The following is a 15,828-nucleotide window of genomic DNA, read 5'->3' as shown; positions in this document are numbered from 1 at the left end:
GATAACTATATAAGACTATTACGTCACTACCGCTCTCTTTTTCACAGAAGGCCTACACGCCGCCGCTGGGGCTGCCGTCATGGTAAGGCTCGAATCCGTCCGGGGATCCGGCGACATCCGAACCGGGGCAGGGAAGGTCTGCTATCAGGGGACCGAGAACACCCTGGTTTGGGGCCTGCAACTTTCTGTGTGGAACCTTGGATCGCGCCCCGGGAAGGAACGACTAAAGACATCCAGTTCCGGGGAGTGGGGCCAGAGGAACAGTCACTGCCCGGGCGCTCAAAAACGGCGAAAGGCTTGGGCGCGTTTGGGGACGTCCGGCCTCCGCCACTCAGAGTGTACTTTTGGGAAAAGTCAGGAGATTTGTTCAGTCCCAGAGGTTGCATTTTCCCAAGTCCAAACACTTCCCGTTCCTGCTGTCTGCAGGTCTAAGGAGTTGGCTGCGTTGCGAAAGCATGACGAGGGTCCGTTGCTCCCTGTGTGACAAGTTGAACGTTCCCGTGTGAGGTTATGAGTTGATGGTCGTTCACGGTGTCTGCTTTCTCCCCCAATCTCTATCAGTCTCTAGTGATCCCCGAGAAGTTCCAGCACATTTTGCGAGTACTCAACACCAATATCGATGGGCGGCGGAAAATAGCCTTTGCCATCACTGCAATTAAGGTAAAGTAGGGTAAGGAGTGGAGAACATCAATGGAACTTACGTTGTAAAGACTTAAGCCGTAAGTGAGGCAAGGTTGAGGAGACGAGTCCCAACCAAACGACTTCAGCTGCTGGGTGAAAAGAGAATGGCTAATACTCTTAACTCTTTCCCACATGTACCCCAAAAGGCAAGTAAGGAAAGCCCGGGAATGGCCTCCGGTCAAGCCAGAGTACTTCACAAGGGACGGGCAGTGGGCTTGGTTGTCTACCTGAATTCGCTAGAATTTTCCGGGACCATCCTCTTGAGATCATCCTAGATTTGGTTGCTGCCCACCTCCCTCGCTGCATTATGACAGCAACCCTTCCCGTGAAATGTCTACGCCCTGTAAATTGGTAACTGTATCTTAAGGGGTGAGGAGCAATGCCAACAGATTCCAAGTGTGAAGAAGCCTGGAGTTGGGAGGTGGGAGGGGTGTCACTTCACGAGCAGGACATTTACTCCAAAGCCAGGAGTGGAAGTCGTTGCCCCTTTCCGGTTGAAGCAGGAACCAAGTACCTGGCTCCTGACGTGAAATAAGGGGGTGACTGCAAGCTTGGGTGTCTCCTTTCACCAGCCTAACGAACTCTTGGCCTTCCACATGGGTACATTCTTTTTTTTTTCCTTTGCTTTTTTGAATAGGTGTAATTAGTAGTGGAAGTGGATGCATGATTTCCTTTCCTACCAGTGTGTGTACATTTGGGTCAGGGATAGTCCTGTCTTGCTCACAGTCCCCAGCTTCTAGTGCACGGTAGGTGTTCGTTCAGCGTTAGGGAAGGCGTGTTACCAGGGATACTGTTGCCTGGCTTCAAACAATTTTGAAGGTAACTATGATATAGACAAGTTGTTCATTCAAAACTAAATCCTAGCCTCCTCATATCCCCTTGACTTTTAATTCTGTACTGTAGGAAGCACAACTTTGATTTGTTCTTCATTGGTATATAAGAAGATTGCTTCCTCCTGTTGTGCTGTGAAACTAGTAAGGCAGTTTAAAATACAGTCTCTTTTTCGAGGGTTGCCGTGAGACAAGTGAGATGGTGAATATAAAAGGTGATCGCGGTTCATGGGATGCTTCTGTTAAATTCTGCCTCTTCAAAATTCATTGGTTTGGTATGTTACTTTAAATACGTGTCACAACTTTTGTGGTCAAAACAATTTAACCAAAGCAGTTTCAGGTATTGAATGAACATTGTGATAGGTCTCTCATTACTGAAAAGGTTACTCCTATAGATAAGGACTGAGGTTTTTGCTGATTTTGTTAAGAGCCAGCAAAGGCAGCTAGCTCTTCCTCTGGTGAGAGAACTAAAGCTTGGAGGTGGTCTTTTGTTAAGGATTCAGAATAGGGAAAGTTGCAAGGGGTAATGGCTGGCCAAGTGTGGGGAGAGGTACTTCAAAACATGGGGCTAAAGAAGTGGATAGCAAGGTTAATGGGACAGGGAAGGGTGAAGAATGGAAGTCCACACAAGCAGGAGAGAGAGGATGTTGAGAGGTAATAAAGATCCTGCGAATAATTTCTGATTGTTTTGTTTCCACTGGTAGACCTTTGTTGTGGTTATTTTTTTAAGGCTGGCTGGTCTTTTGTTCTTACTCTAAATCAGTGATAATGGCCATCTGTGGATTATTTGGAAACATGGAAGGAGGGAGGTTGGAGTTGGTTACAATGACTGGGAAGTGCCCACATAAGGAACGCTTGTCCTGCCAAAATGCCAGTGACACTGCTCTAAATTCAGAGTAATACTAAGTTGGTATCAGCTCTTCTATTATGTAGTCCAGGCCCTTGGACTACAAAGATAAGCATGGGTCCCTTGTAATATACTCTTCTGGGGGGAGAAAGTAGAGGTGGCCTTGGTAGAGAAAGGGGCATCTGGGGATCTAACTTAGGAAATTGGCAAGCCATTATCTAGTCAGTAAACGGGGCTTTCAAAAAAAGCTTGCCAACTTTTCAAAAACTTGATTATGGAAAATTTTAAACATGTAAAAGTAAAGGAAGAAAATTATTAATTTAGACCCCGTGGATGTATCATTTAGCTAAAAATTAGAAGTCTTTAATCTACACTTTTCCTATCTGTGCATATTTTAAAGTAAATCTCAGACACAGCACAGCATGTATTTAAATTTGAGAGCCTTTGACCCTAATCTCTTCTGAACCAACCTGATCATTTGTTTCCTAGGTCATTTTCTTTTCTTTTTTTTTTAAATTTATTGGGGTGACATTTGTTAGTAAAATTACATAGATTTCAGGTGTACAATTCTGTTTTACATCATCTTTAAATCCCATTGTGTGTTCATCACCCAGAATCAGTTCTCCTTCCATCACCATATATTTGCCTAGGTCATTTTCTTACAGAGGAAATAACATCCCTTTATTTCCTGTGGCTATTGTAACAGGTTACCACAGACTTGACTTAAAACAACAGAATTATACTCTCAGTTCTGGAGGCCAGACATCCAAAATCAAAGTGTTGGCAGGGCCATGCTCCCTCTAAAGGCTCTAGGAGTCTTACTGCCTGTCCTGTCTTCTGGTGGTAACCAGCAATCCTTGTTGTTCCTGGTCTTAATAGCTGCATCTTATAGCTCATAGCTTGGGTGTCTTGGCTTTTATCACATGGCCCTCCCTTTGTCTTTGTCCTCTCCTTTTGTAAGAACAGCAGTCATTAGGCCATCCCTAATCCAGTATAATATTCTAACTGATCATCTTTTCAAAGGTTCTATTTTCGAATAAGGTCATGTTCTGAGATACTGGATGGAAAGATGGTGAAGATGGTGGGAGGACACTAACCCAGCCCACCGTCATTCACTGTCCAGATCTGGTTTATGAGCTCAGGTGTCAGGGAGCCACCAGTGTTGGTGTTTATGCCACCAATGGATGCATTAGTTTCTTGAGTTTGATTTGTACAGTTAGCTCCCTGGGGCCTGGTCATTTCTGAGTACTGACAAAATCGAGTTTATGGTCTTGGAATACTGATCAGGGGATTGCAGTGGCCTATCCAAAGAATTATGATCTTTAGAGATCGCAGGCAACTGACACAGTCCTACCCTTTGGTGAACCCTGTTAACCAGAAGACCCTAGTCTTGCTGCTTTGAGGGCCAGGCCCTTTACCTTGCACAATGCGGAGCTCAGAAGGTGCCGTTCTCGGGTGCTACTAGTGTCTTAACAGCCAGCATTTATTGACAACTGTATATTCTGGGCAACGTGAAAGAAAAGATGGTGGTTTCAAGACGCTATCTATTCCCAGTTCTCTGGTCCAGCCCTGTTCCTGAATAAAACTCTTTTCTGCTTAACGTTTAGGCTTCATATCTGAAAAGTGGGTGAGGCATGGGTGATGTGGGGACCTATAAAGCACTAGGTTATAGGTTATTGCAGACTATCTTTGTGTGCCTTTTGGATAATGGGGTTATAAAGAAAACCAAAAAACAAACAGACCTAATTCCAAAACCTCTCTTTAGGGTGTCGGGCGGAGGTATGCTCACGTGGTGTTGAGGAAAGCAGACATTGACCTCACCAAGAGGGCAGGAGAGCTCACTGAGGATGAGGTAGGACAAGGAAGGGGGGGGGGCTGGGCCTGCTTCCGAGGGGGCCGGCAGGGACTGACCCTTGTCCTGCATGCCAGGTGGAACGTGTGATCACCATTATGCAGAACCCACGCCAGTACAAGATTCCAGACTGGTTCTTGAACAGACAGAAGGATGTGAAGGATGGCAAATACAGCCAGGTGTGTATTGAGAGGAGAGGTTAAGGGAAGGCAGGGTGGCCAGTTAGGATTGCTCATAGGCGGTTGAGGGGGAAAACAGACATCCTTCGCCCTCTTCTGAATCCAGGTCCTGGCCAATGGTCTGGACAACAAGCTCCGTGAAGACCTGGAGCGACTGAAGAAAATTCGGGCCCACAGAGGGCTGCGCCACTTCTGGGGGTGAGTCGGGGTGGGGTCTCCTCCCTTTGGCCCCTAGACTCCCAGAGATTTCTCATGCTCTTTTCCTGAAACCTTTCCTGTAACACACATGACCTGTGATCCTCCTCTTTTCTCACTTGCAGACTTCGTGTTCGAGGCCAGCACACCAAGACCACCGGCCGCCGAGGCCGCACTGTGGGTGTGTCTAAGAAGAAATAGATCTGTAGGCCTTGTCTGTTAATAAATAGTTTATACACCTATGGCTTCCTTCTTTGGTTTTCTTCATGGGGACACTGATAGGGAATGCTTATGAAGCAGGGCCTTGTTGACGTCCCCACCCAGCTGCCCAAACGTCCTAGGGTTTGATTAAAACAATGGTGTTCACTCCCTTCCCAATGGGCTTTCTACTTAATGGTCCCCCACCCTCCAAGCGTGAGGAAGTTGGCAGCCACCAACCAGCTTAACCTGGGGGTCAAGTGCGGAGGGGCGTGGCTTGTGTAGCTGAGCCCAGCCAGCCGCTCCGGTGAGTCTTCGGGTCTTGAACGTGAGTTTCCAAAAGATGGGGGTTGGGTGTGGGAAGGTGCCGATAACCTGACACGGAAGAGATGGCTCTCGCGCCGGGAGACGGACTGCGGGACTGGGGAGAGGGGCCTCTGCGGCCGAGGCACACCAGTCCGATCTGATGCCTGCGGGCCCCGTTCACGCCGATAGGTGTTCCGCACGCCGCGCCGCCGCCAGTCTTCCGGCTGGAGGCTGGGAATGCGCGGGCCACACCCTCCGGGGAAGGGGCGGGGCCCCGCCGCGCTCGGCTCGGGAGGCGGCTCATCCGCGGTGGTCCGCCCGCCATGGAGCCAAATTTCGCGGCGGCGGGGCAGCGACAAGGTAACCTCCCCGCAACTCCGGCCGTCGTACCCGACCGAGCCACCGCCCGCGCCTCGGCATCTTCCGGCGCGGGTACCGCCCGCGGCCTCCGCTCGCCCGGCGGGGTAGGGGCCCGGGCCGCCGAGAGCTGGGCCCTGAGCCTTCCGTCTTTCCCCCCAGGTCCCAACTGACTGCGCCACACCATGCCCCTCACCCTCTTCCGGCGCCTTCTCCTGGCCGCCCTGCTGCTAATGATTGTCTGGACCCTCTTCGGGCCCTCGGGCCTCGGGGAGGAGCTGCTGAGCCTCTCGCTGGCTTCCCTGCTCCCAGCCCCCGCCTCGCCAGGGCCGCCCCTGGCGCTGCCCCGCCTATTGATTCCCAACGAGAACGCGTGCGGGGGCCCTGGCGCCCCTCCCTTCCTGCTCATCCTGGTGTGCACGGCCCCGGAGAACCTGAATCAAAGAAACGCCATTCGGGCCTCGTGGGGCGGGCAGCGCAAGGCCCGAGGGCTCAGGGTGCAGACTCTCTTTCTCCTGGGAGAGCCGAGCGCGCGGCATCCTAGCTCCAGCTCGCACGAGAACCACCTGGCACAGGAATCGGCGGCCCAGGGGGACATCTTGCAGGCAGCCTTCCAGGACTCCTACCGCAACCTTACCCTCAAGACCCTCAGCGGGCTGTACTGGGCTGACAAACACTGCCCCATGGCCCGATACATCCTCAAGACCGACGATGACGTGTTTGTCAATGTCCCAGAACTGGTATCAGAGCTGGTCCGGCGAGGCGGCCGTTGGGAGCAATGGGAGAGGGGCACGGTGCCCCACACAGAGACTGAGGTTGGAGGGGACGAGAGGGAAGGAGGCGGCCCCACCTTGGAGAACGACCCTGTGCCTCTTTTGTACCTGGGCCGCGTGCACTGGTGGGTGCACCCCTCTCGGAAGCCAGGGAGCAAGCACCACATATCAGAGGAGCAGTGGCCTCCCACCTGGGGCCCCTTTCCACCCTATGCCTCGGGCACAGGGTACGTGCTGTCAGCTTCCGCTGTGCAGCTCATCCTCAAAGTGGCCAGCGGGGCACCTCCTCTGCCACTGGAGGATGTCTTTGTGGGGGTAAGTGCCCGACGGGGAGGCCTCACCCCAACCCACTGTGTCAAGCTGGCTGGCGCCACCCACTACCCCCTGGACCGGTGCTGCTACGGGAAGTTCCTGCTGACATCCCACAGGGTGGACCCCTGGAAGATGCAGGAAGCCTGGAAGCTGGTGGGCGGATCTGATGGGGAAAGGACTGCACCCTTCTGCTCCTGGCTCCAGGGGGCGCTGGGCATCCTGCGGTGTCGGGTAATAGCCTGGCTTCACAGCTGAGAGTACCTGGGCCATAGGAGGAGTGAGGATCTGAGGGTCCAGCCGGCACCCCCACAACCTTCCTCCCAGGCCCAAGGCAGGGGCCTGACAGACTGCCGCTGATCTGTTTCCCCATACCAGAGGCTCAGTCTGTCACTGGAGACAGCCAGCCCCAAAGACGGTCATCAGGGAGAGCAAAACAATGCTGGGTCATCCTCTCCAGCCAAGGCAGGAAAGGGGCGTGAGCCCCTCAATAAACTTGTTTCTCTACCTCTTCGAGTGCAGTGTGGTCCTCACCAGGAGCCCCAGAACACAAACCTGGGGAGCCTGGAGAATGCCAAACCCTGCTGGATGGGAAGGACATCTTCAGGGACTTGGGAGAGAAAGGACAACCTCTCTGAGGAGGAAGGTCCCTAAGAGCAAGGCGAAGGCCACAGTAATCACGAGATGCGAGTTGGGGGTAGAGGCAGGACATCATGACCCCTTGGATCCTAGAGTAGCCCCATGCTGGGCAAAGGAAGGGGACAGGTCCACAGGACAATCCAGACACATTATCCAAAAAAACCCACCTTTTTAATACCAACCCACCCTAGGAGCCAACTGTCCACCCCCTGTTGAGAAAGGGGTATCTGCCCCGCGCCCCCCAACCCCGGGATCAGGGTCATTTCACCACTGGTGATCTTGGGGAGAGACAGTTGTTGCTAGATCACCCTGGAGCCTGGCTCAGCGCACAAATCTGTCCAGGGCAGATGACCGGGCCCCCAGGGGCTTGACTGCCTTCTCTTGCTTCTGCGGCTGCTGCTCAAGACTCTGCCGGACTTTGTCCTGGGGTGGTGAGATGGATGAGATAAGAAGTGGCAGGATGGCAAGGCTAGAGGCACAAGCAAAAGGAGGGTGCAGCCATGGAGACCTGGCCCACTCCCCAAATGCTGCTTTACCCGGCGTTCCTCGTCCATGACCTTCCTCTTCCTCTTCACCAGGCTTGCTGACGAGCTGCGGCCCTTCTGCTTTGGCTTTGGCTGGAAGGGAGCCTTGGCCTCTGGGTCATAGCCCTGGGGAAGGGGACAGAAGTGAAATCTGTAACAGCCTCAGAGACGGAACTGGCAGCACGCACCTGCTTTGCCACACTTTGGGGGACGTGCTGGGGGAGGAAGTGCCTGGGCACTCGGGACTGCTCCCTACCAGCCTCTCTATCCGTTCCTTCTTTTCCTGCTCCAAAGATATGACATCAACCTCTGCCAGGGCTCGTGGATCCAGACAAATGAGCTCTGCAGGTACCTAGAGGTGTCACAGAGGAACAGGAAAGGGTAAGGAGGGTGATCCCAAAGCTAGGGAGGCTGCTCAATCCCACTCTTCCCAAGCCCCAAGCCCCAAACCACATGCAGGCATGTGCTCACCTTCTCCAGCAGGGCCTTCACCTCCCACTCCTGGCGCTGCTTCCGGCTCCTGTACGGGTTACTCTCCAGGCCATCAAAGTTGGGCTCAGCAGCCCCTGGACAGAGGGAAGAGCACGGAGCCACAAGGTGGAGCCTGGTCCAGCACTGCGGCCTGACCTAGCCCCTTGCTCCTGGCTGTCTCAGGCCCACTCAAACTTCCATCCAGAGTTCATTTACTTTGAGCCCCATCCCCTGGCCCACTCACCAGGGACCAGCATGCTGGTGATACCCCCACTGTGCCCCACTCCCAGCACGTCTTCAAAGGGGCAGAACTGAAGGCCATGCACGTGGCCTGAGAGCCGGTGGGTAAGGTAGGGCTGCTCCAGGGAGGGTGGGCTGGCCTTGCCCTGCCCTGCCCAAATGTTGACCACGTCACCCATTCCTGCAGCCAACAGTCCCCGCTGGGAGAAGGCCAGGTGCCCCGCTCCCTTGGGCAGGGTCCGAGCGCTCAGAGGCTGGAATGTCCCTCGCAAGTCAAAGATCTTCAGCTGGTGATCCAAGCCAGAAGTGGCCATGTGCCTAAGGGAAGGGAGGGGATCGATAAACCTGTGGTCGGGTTACAGAGCAGGCCTGTGGCCAAGCCCTGGCATCAAGGCCGGTTGCGGAGAAAAAGACTAATGATAGTAACCATCACGTCTTGGTTACGCATCACACGACTCTACTATTTTTACTTCCCTTTACAATGTGGAAACTGAAGCTCAGAGAAGAAATCAGGGTGAGTGGCAGAGCTAGAATTCAAGGCAGGCCTGTTTCTCTAGCATCTGCCCTCTAACCTACGCAAGACCCGTGAACCAAAGGGAGAACAGGACATGTGCCTAAATGTGATGTCTCACACACACACACACACACACACACAGCACGGCAACTCAGCCCAGGGAAGAACCAGTAAGGCTTGACTGCAGTGGCCAGGGCGGACTTGGTGGGAAAACTGGGGTATAAGCCATTCTGGGGAATTCTCAAAAACCGATGGTGAGACAGAAGCAGAGGTTTGTTTGCAGGATTGGTGGGAAATAAGGTCAAGAGGATCAGGAGGGGACAAACCACAGGGACTCTCATGTCAGACTGAGGACCCAACGCCCCCAACATTGCTCTCTGGCAATGACAGGCCACAACTGAAGACGGCATGGACCTGGGAAACTCCTTAGGAGGTAATGAGTGATATGCTAGAGGCCCTATCCCACCCCCTTTCTCTGACGGAGGGAGGGCGAGTTGGTGACCAGCTCCTATGAAGGAATCGTGCACTGCGTAAGTTATTTTCAGAGGGTGAAGTTGCTACCTATGTTCAAGTTGTTCCTCAGAGAGGGAGGCTGAAGAAGGACCAGCCTGGCCAGAACAGAAATGTTTGCCAAAGGGCCCAGGACTCTTCCAAGCCTTGAGCAGAGACTTGCTCTGTGATGGGACCAAACAGAGGCCCAGCTGGATAATTCTCCTGACAAGACATCAGACCCCCAACTCCACCAAAGGGAAAGGCTATCAGTGCAAACCAGGTATTACTGAGGGCCCCTGGGACCCAGAGTCACATCCTTCAGTGAACCAACAGCTCTGGGGCGCGTGCTGGCTTCTCTCCCCACACATACCCCCCTTTGGGATCCCCTGCACAAATGCCAGCCCACTGGCCAGATGGGCATCCAGGCCACACTACCACACTACGAAAATTCTAAGAAATAGTTCAGCTTTGAGAATCCAATCCAACCCAATCCTAATGCAAGCTGCAGAAAGCCTCTTAAGGAAGATGGTAAAGCTCACCCCCGGAACCCCTCCCCGTGGCTTGTTGAGGCTCCTAAGGAGAGACCAGAGGAGCTGGGGTGTACCTAAGCTCGAAGGCGGAGTGCTCAGCACCTAAGTGTTGGCCACACTTCCGTGAACTAACTGACCAAGCTCTGGACACAGGAACAGCCGAGCCAGGCAGCCCCAGGAAGGCACACCACAGCGTAGGCCCGGTGGCCCACAGAAGGCAGAAAGCTCCGACAGGCCTCCCTACTCTCTTACAGCCAGGTTGGCACACATATGGAGCCAAAAGGGCGAAACCAAATCACTTGTTCCCAAAGATACATCTCCGGTAGTCTAAGGGGTCTGAGCCTCTGGAAGACTCAGAAATCAGTTGGTAGCTGTTGGGCTTTTCCTCTTCCTGATTTTCTTTAAAACAACTAAAAAATAGTTACATAGTTTATAGTTAATGTAGAAGATTCCCGAGCATCAGTGTAAAAGGAGGAAAGCAGCTTATGAGAAAGGTTATTCCGACACCACCTGCCAGGACTGACAGTGAGCACCTTGTTTGCCCCACTGAGACAGCCAAGGATGGAGAAAAACCGACCTTGGAGGCCCTTGAGTGGAAAAGCAGTCAAGACTTCACAGTCGGTCATGAATGGTAATAAGGTAATGCCACCAAACCAAGTAGCAAGGAGCCTGGGCACCCGGAAAGCACTCAGCAGTGCTTTTGATTTCTGTTGTTCCTGGTGGCTGAAGAACATGGGGCTGTCTGTGTCAAAGAAGTCAAATTGCGGATGACAGGAAAATGGCAGAAAGGGAGCAGGCAAGGAGGAACCTTGAGAGTGGGATGTATGATCCAGTGATGGACACATCACGTCTGGGGTGATAGGAGACAACTGATTAGAAACTACGAGACGTGATCAAATAATACAGTGAATGTTCAAATTTTAAAAATATGTATCACAGTAAAAGACACATTGCCATGAATCCCCCTCAAAATACTCCCCCTCGCTTTGAACACACTTACCCCATCATTCTTGCCACTTTCTGAAGTGGTTCTGGAAGTCCTCTTTCATGAGTGTCTTTAGTTGCACTGTCGTGGCTGCCTCAATGTCCTGAATTATTTTGACTTTGGGGAAGAGCCAGAAGTCTCACGGTGCCAGATCCGGTTAATAAGGTGGATGAGGACACAGTGTAATGTTCTTATTGGACAGAAATTGCCTGACCAGAAGCGATGTGTGACAGCACTGTCACTATGGAGGATGATTTAGGGCACACTTTAAAACACACCTTCCCTCAACCGTAGCTCACACCCGACTGACTGCACCAAATAAGATGAAACTTGTCACACACTGTTACTAAAGTTCAAAGTGCCGCTTCCCGTATTGGAGATCCCTGCCTTTCTGCTGGATGGCACTCGGCAGCAGCATTCACTGTATCTTGTGATCACACCAGAAACGCTCCTTGTCACACATCGCTCCTGATACTGCAATTTCAATAAAAACATTATGGTGTGTCCTTATCCACCTTATTCACCAGATCTGGCACCATACGACTTCTAGCTCTTCCACAAAATCAAAATGACCGTGAAAGGTAAACGTATTGAATCGATTCAGGACATCGAGGCAACCATGACAGCGCAACTAAAGACACAAAAAAGAACTTTCCAGATCTGCTTCAGAAAGTGGCAAGAATGATAGGATAAGTGTGTTCAAAGTGAGGGGGAGTATTTTGAGGGGGATTCATAGCAATGTGTCTTTTACTGTAACACTATTTTTTTTAATTTAAACATTCACCATATTTTCTGAACACACCTCGTAAATGCACTACCTGGCCAATCATTCCCATAAACTAGTGCCACTTGTTTTTGTAAAAGTGGAACTAGAACACCACACGAGGGAAGGCCCAATGGCCAACTGATCCTTACACCCCCAGAACTTTAGCGCAGAGCTCAGCCCACAGCAGGTCCCCAATGAAGGCCTGACAAATGAATTAGAGAAAAACCCATGGAACTTGTGTGAAAAACTGTCTGCCAGAGCCAGACATACATAGAAATCAGACAGAACAGCTGTAAAATGCAAATGCTCTCAGAGAACAGAAATTCAAAGCAGACACACCACTCCTCCCCCTCGCACCACCAGGCAGACCTAAAGAGAATGATCACCTTTAACGATGCGACGACTCGTAGCTCTCCCTGGTCACCAGAAACCATGCTAACTTGCTGTAATGTCTACAACATTAGCTTTATGAGCTCAGCCCAGGCCTTGGCAAACTACTGCCAAACAAATGCAGCCCACCACGTATTTCCGTACTGCCCACAAGCTAAGAATGGTTTTTACATTTTTAAGTGGTTGGAAAAAAAAAAAAAATCAAGATTATTTTGAGATACAGTGGTACCTCGGTTTTCAAATATAAACCGTTCCGGAATAGAGTTCGAGTTCTGAAACGTTCGAAAACAGCCGACAGCTCGGCGTCAGGATCTTGTACTCAGCGGAAGCCACGTGACATTGAAAACCCGAAGCATTTACTTCTGGGTTTACCGTGTTCGTAAACTGAAATGTTCATCAACGGAGACGTTCAAAAACCGAGGTACCACTGTATGAAAATTATATGAAATTCATATTTCAGTGTTCACAAAGTTTTACTGGAACGCAACCATGTTCATTTACTTCTTCTGTGGCTGCTTTTGTGCTACAAGAGCACAGTAGAATGGTCAACACACAGTGTGGCATCTGATCACCGCCCTGCTGTCTGGGGCCCTACACGTTGCAGTGACACTGTGACAACTTGACAGCACTTGCGCACCTCACAGACCACCTATCTCATTACCTGTCTGTGTGCAAAGGTGTTTCCAACGATAAAATATGCCAAGTCTCTCTACAGATCAGCATTAACAGGTAAACAGTTGCAGTCGAGTTTAATGATTTGGAACACTAACTTTAAACTTCAATTAATCAAAATGTTATCCTCAAAGAGAGGAATCCAATTCTTCTCTTTAGTAGACCTATATGTGAAAAATATTATACTCGATTATCATTATATATTTAATTTCATTGCTTCAAAGTTTACACTGTTTTCTCTCTCGGTTTTACCTCTTGGCGAGCAAAGCCTAAAATATTTACTATCTGGCTCTTTACAGAAAAACTTTGCTAACCCTTGAGCTAGACTCTCAAGTCCCCAGTCTCAGGGTGAGGAAAGTATGGCACACAGAGGTTAGGTATCGTTTCCACACTTACATGGCTGGTCAGTGGTGGCATCAGGATTTAAACACAGGCAGCATGACTGCAGGCTCTGTGCTCCTAAAGGCACACTGCCTTCCACACCGTCCTGCCCCGCTGTGATGCCCAGCACCTCACGCCCAAACAAGTGACTTACGTGCCTGTAGAATCTACTGCCACAGCCCGGACCCCACCACGGTGACAGAGAATCTTTGCCAGTGGCTCCTTCATGGCTGGACTCCACAAGGACACAGTACCTGGAGGTCAGAGAGGACATAAAGTTACTAATGGAGAACTGAGGTGATTAAACCTGGGATAGGTGGGGCCTCAAGACCAAGAGGTAACAAGAGAGGGAAGTAAAGGGCAACTTTAAGGGATTCGTGAACTACGAATATAGAAAAACAGCAGGTGGGGATGGCCAGAGTCAAAGCTCAGCCAGAGACTGACCATTACTGTGTCCAAGATGAATGACGGCATTGTAAGGGTTCTGGGTCATGACATCGAGCCGTCCAGCCCGAGCATTCAGAGCTGCAATGATCTTCCCCACTGACACATCCAGGTAGGTCAGAAACCCTGTCTCTGACTGTGAGAGAGAGAGCATGAGTTCTGACTGCCCTGTGTCCTCCCTCTACCAAGGGCCCAGAGGAAAAGCAGTCTTCTCAAGGGCTGCCACCCAGCCTGTGCTGCACAGCCACTCACAGCTGTGGCCAGGAGGAAGTGGAAAGGCAGGAACTCGAGCCGTGTGACGCGGTCACAGCGACGGAGGCAGTGGAGCTCAATGCCCTGGTTGTCGTAGATGTGAAGCCAGCGGTTCTGAGCGACAGCAAGCAGCGCCTCAGAATGCAGAAACCTGGGGGTGGGGAAGAGTGGCTCAGTGGGCAAGGGGGCATGTCGCCATTCAGTGAGGAATGAACTGTCTCATACCCACTGATGGCTGACAGAGAGGCTACTGACCGGATGTCCCGCACCGCCTCCATGACGTTGATCTCGCACATGAGCTTCTTTGTCACCCAGTCAAGGGCGGCCACATGACCCCGGCGCCCTCCAAAAGCCAGGTGTCTGTCGGAGATGGGGAACAAGCAGCGTGTCACTGCAGGGGAGCACCCTCCCATGTGAGGGCCCCACGCCAGCCCCTCGTCTCCAGGTGACAGGAGAGATGTCACTATATGTGCTCACCCTCACACGCAAGCAGATCACCAGACACTCCCCACACCCACAACTCACACAGGCACTGGTATGGCTGAAGTGGTTAAGGAACCACGATCACATCCCAGTTCCCAAGTCACTGGAATTCAACCTTACCTCCCAGTTCGAGAGTAATTCAGCCTATAGGGTCCAAACTGCCGCAAGTTCAAGTCAAAGTGCTGGGAAAGGAAAGAATTTAAAAAAAAAGAGAAAAGTGGCTCACCTCAGTAATTCCCTCTTCTGGTCCCCACTTCCCTCTCGCTCTGCACCACCAATCAACTCCTCGGCCCCTTTCCCACCCGCAGGCTCACCTTGGCTGCACTTGCAATGTCCACGGCCTCCACAATATCCGTCTGGAGTATCTTTGCTGTGTCCTCCCCATCCTCCCCTTCCAGAAACCTGCAAGTGAGTGTTAGGGCTGCAGTAAAGCTTTTGAATATGAAGTGAGTGTACCAACAGTAAAAAGAGAAACGACAGTCCCATAAGGCAGGGCTGGGGAGGCCCCGACAGGGGCCACTCACCCAGGTTCCTCAGCAAGCAGCAGCTCAGAACGAGCGGCTTTCACACTTATTTCCTCTTCCTGAGCTTCAGCCACCTCAAGTCGACTTCGGGTTTTGGATTTAGAGTATGGCAGCTGTAACATTGTTGGTGGGGGAGGGGTGGGAAAGAACCAGAGGATATGTGGGGTCACAGCAGAACCACCTGGTCCCGCATCCTTCCAATTCCTCCAGACACTCCCTGTCTGACCCCACTTTCAGGCTGGTCCTCACCTTTTTGGATTTGTCAGTGCGACGGAACTTGTGAGCCACCTCCACAGGGACGGGGGCGGGGCCTGGGAATGGGTCCTGGGCCTGGGACAGGGAGGAGGCAATTCGCAGACAGGCTCGAGTTGACCCCAACCTTCACACTCTCAAAGCACAAGCCGACTTGCCCCGCCACCCTGTCAGGTCCCAGGCTCACCCCGGACAAGATCTGCTGCGGCTCCGGATTCCTCCATTCTAGGGATTTCTTCGGGGCCTGGGGCTTCTTGGAGATGCGAGACTTCTTTGGGGTGCGAGTGTTCTTTGGCCTCTGGGGACAGAGCTCTCGATTCCTCTTCTTCCGAGGGGGCCCTGGAGAGGCTCCCGCCGCGATCGGAGTGGTCTCTTCCTCCCAGTATCGCCGCGGTTTCTGGGGGACAGATCAGGAGCCCTGACGCTCCGCTGCCCCTGCCCCTGCCCCGCCCCTCCGACCCCGCAGCTGAAAACTTGCCTTCCACCCCAGGGATATCTCTACCTTCTTCTTGGCCTGAAGTCTGTCCTTCTTGGGCGGGACCTCCCTGCCTGGCCGGGGGGCTGTCTCCATCTAGCCCACCGAAACGACGATCCACGTGCAAACTCTTCTCAGCGTCCCCCAGCCTGCCTGGGACCTCCCGGAAGCCCTCTGACCCTTATCCAATCAGAGCTGTGCCAGGTCTGAAGCCTTCTCAATGCCATCTTGAGTGAGGGCGCGCTCTCCGACGAGAGGCGGAGCGGG

At 52.1% G+C, this 15,828-nt stretch overlaps 3 protein-coding genes across 3 annotated transcripts; 2 read left to right on the top strand and 1 right to left on the bottom strand.

The window, feature by feature from the left end:
• The first annotated feature begins 40 nt into the window (after positions 1-40).
• Positions 41-4,828, top strand: RPS18 (ribosomal protein S18). The gene is made up of 6 exons (XM_081045186.1): positions 41-82; positions 562-660; positions 4,124-4,210; positions 4,288-4,389; positions 4,496-4,587; positions 4,710-4,828. Exons 1-6 carry the CDS (start codon positions 80-82, stop codon positions 4,783-4,785), a joined length of 459 nt encoding a protein of 152 aa, XP_080901312.1. The 5' UTR covers positions 41-79; the 3' UTR covers positions 4,786-4,828.
• Positions 4,829-5,356: 528 nt separating this feature from the next.
• On the top strand, positions 5,357-8,850 carry B3GALT4 (beta-1,3-galactosyltransferase 4). The gene is made up of 2 exons (XM_081045185.1): positions 5,357-5,448; positions 5,608-8,850. Exon 2 carries the CDS (start codon positions 5,631-5,633, stop codon positions 6,783-6,785), a length of 1,155 nt encoding a protein of 384 aa, XP_080901311.1. The 5' UTR covers positions 5,357-5,448; positions 5,608-5,630; the 3' UTR covers positions 6,786-8,850.
• WDR46 (WD repeat domain 46) lies at positions 7,318-15,798 on the bottom strand. The gene is made up of 15 exons (XM_081045184.1): positions 15,589-15,798; positions 15,274-15,483; positions 15,084-15,164; positions 14,835-14,947; positions 14,625-14,712; positions 14,431-14,492; positions 14,083-14,187; positions 13,828-13,978; positions 13,576-13,711; positions 13,286-13,385; positions 8,406-8,719; positions 8,162-8,256; positions 7,947-8,042; positions 7,703-7,816; positions 7,318-7,589 (listed from the first exon to the last, which is right to left on the bottom strand). Exons 1-15 carry the CDS (start codon positions 15,655-15,657, stop codon positions 7,488-7,490), a joined length of 1,836 nt encoding a protein of 611 aa, XP_080901310.1. The 5' UTR covers positions 15,658-15,798; the 3' UTR covers positions 7,318-7,487.
• Positions 15,799-15,828: the final 30 nt, after the last annotated feature.

The sequence above is a fragment of the Rhinolophus hipposideros genome, assembly GCF_964194185.1.
Source record: "Rhinolophus hipposideros genome assembly, chromosome: 3".
Lineage (NCBI taxonomy): Eukaryota > Metazoa > Chordata > Mammalia > Chiroptera > Rhinolophidae > Rhinolophus > Rhinolophus hipposideros.
This window is presented reverse-complemented; position numbering and strand designations above follow the sequence as displayed.

What these genes read in the sequence shown, in the direction of transcription:
- B3GALT4 (XM_081045185.1), top strand. Translation starts at nt 5,631, where the DNA reads ATGCCCCTCACCCTCTTCCGGCGCCTTCTCCTGGCCGCCCTGCTGCTA.
- WDR46 (XM_081045184.1), bottom strand. Translation starts at nt 15,657, where the DNA reads ATGGAGACAGCCCCCCGGCCAGGCAGGGAGGTCCCGCCCAAGAAGGAC. An exon ending in GCACTGACAAATCCAAAAAG is followed by an intron (nt 14,948 to 15,083) that starts GTGAGGACCAGC and finishes ACAATGTTACAG; the next exon opens with CTGCCATACTCTAAATCCAA. An exon ending in TGAAGGCCCTGCTGGAGAAG is followed by an intron (nt 8,043 to 8,161) that starts GTGAGCACATGC and finishes TGACACCTCTAG; the next exon opens with GTACCTGCAGAGCTCATTTG.
- RPS18 (XM_081045186.1), top strand. An exon ending in AGGATGGCAAATACAGCCAG is followed by an intron (nt 4,390 to 4,495) that starts GTGTGTATTGAG and finishes TTCTGAATCCAG; the next exon opens with GTCCTGGCCAATGGTCTGGA. An exon ending in GGGCTGCGCCACTTCTGGGG is followed by an intron (nt 4,588 to 4,709) that starts GTGAGTCGGGGT and finishes TCTCACTTGCAG; the next exon opens with ACTTCGTGTTCGAGGCCAGC.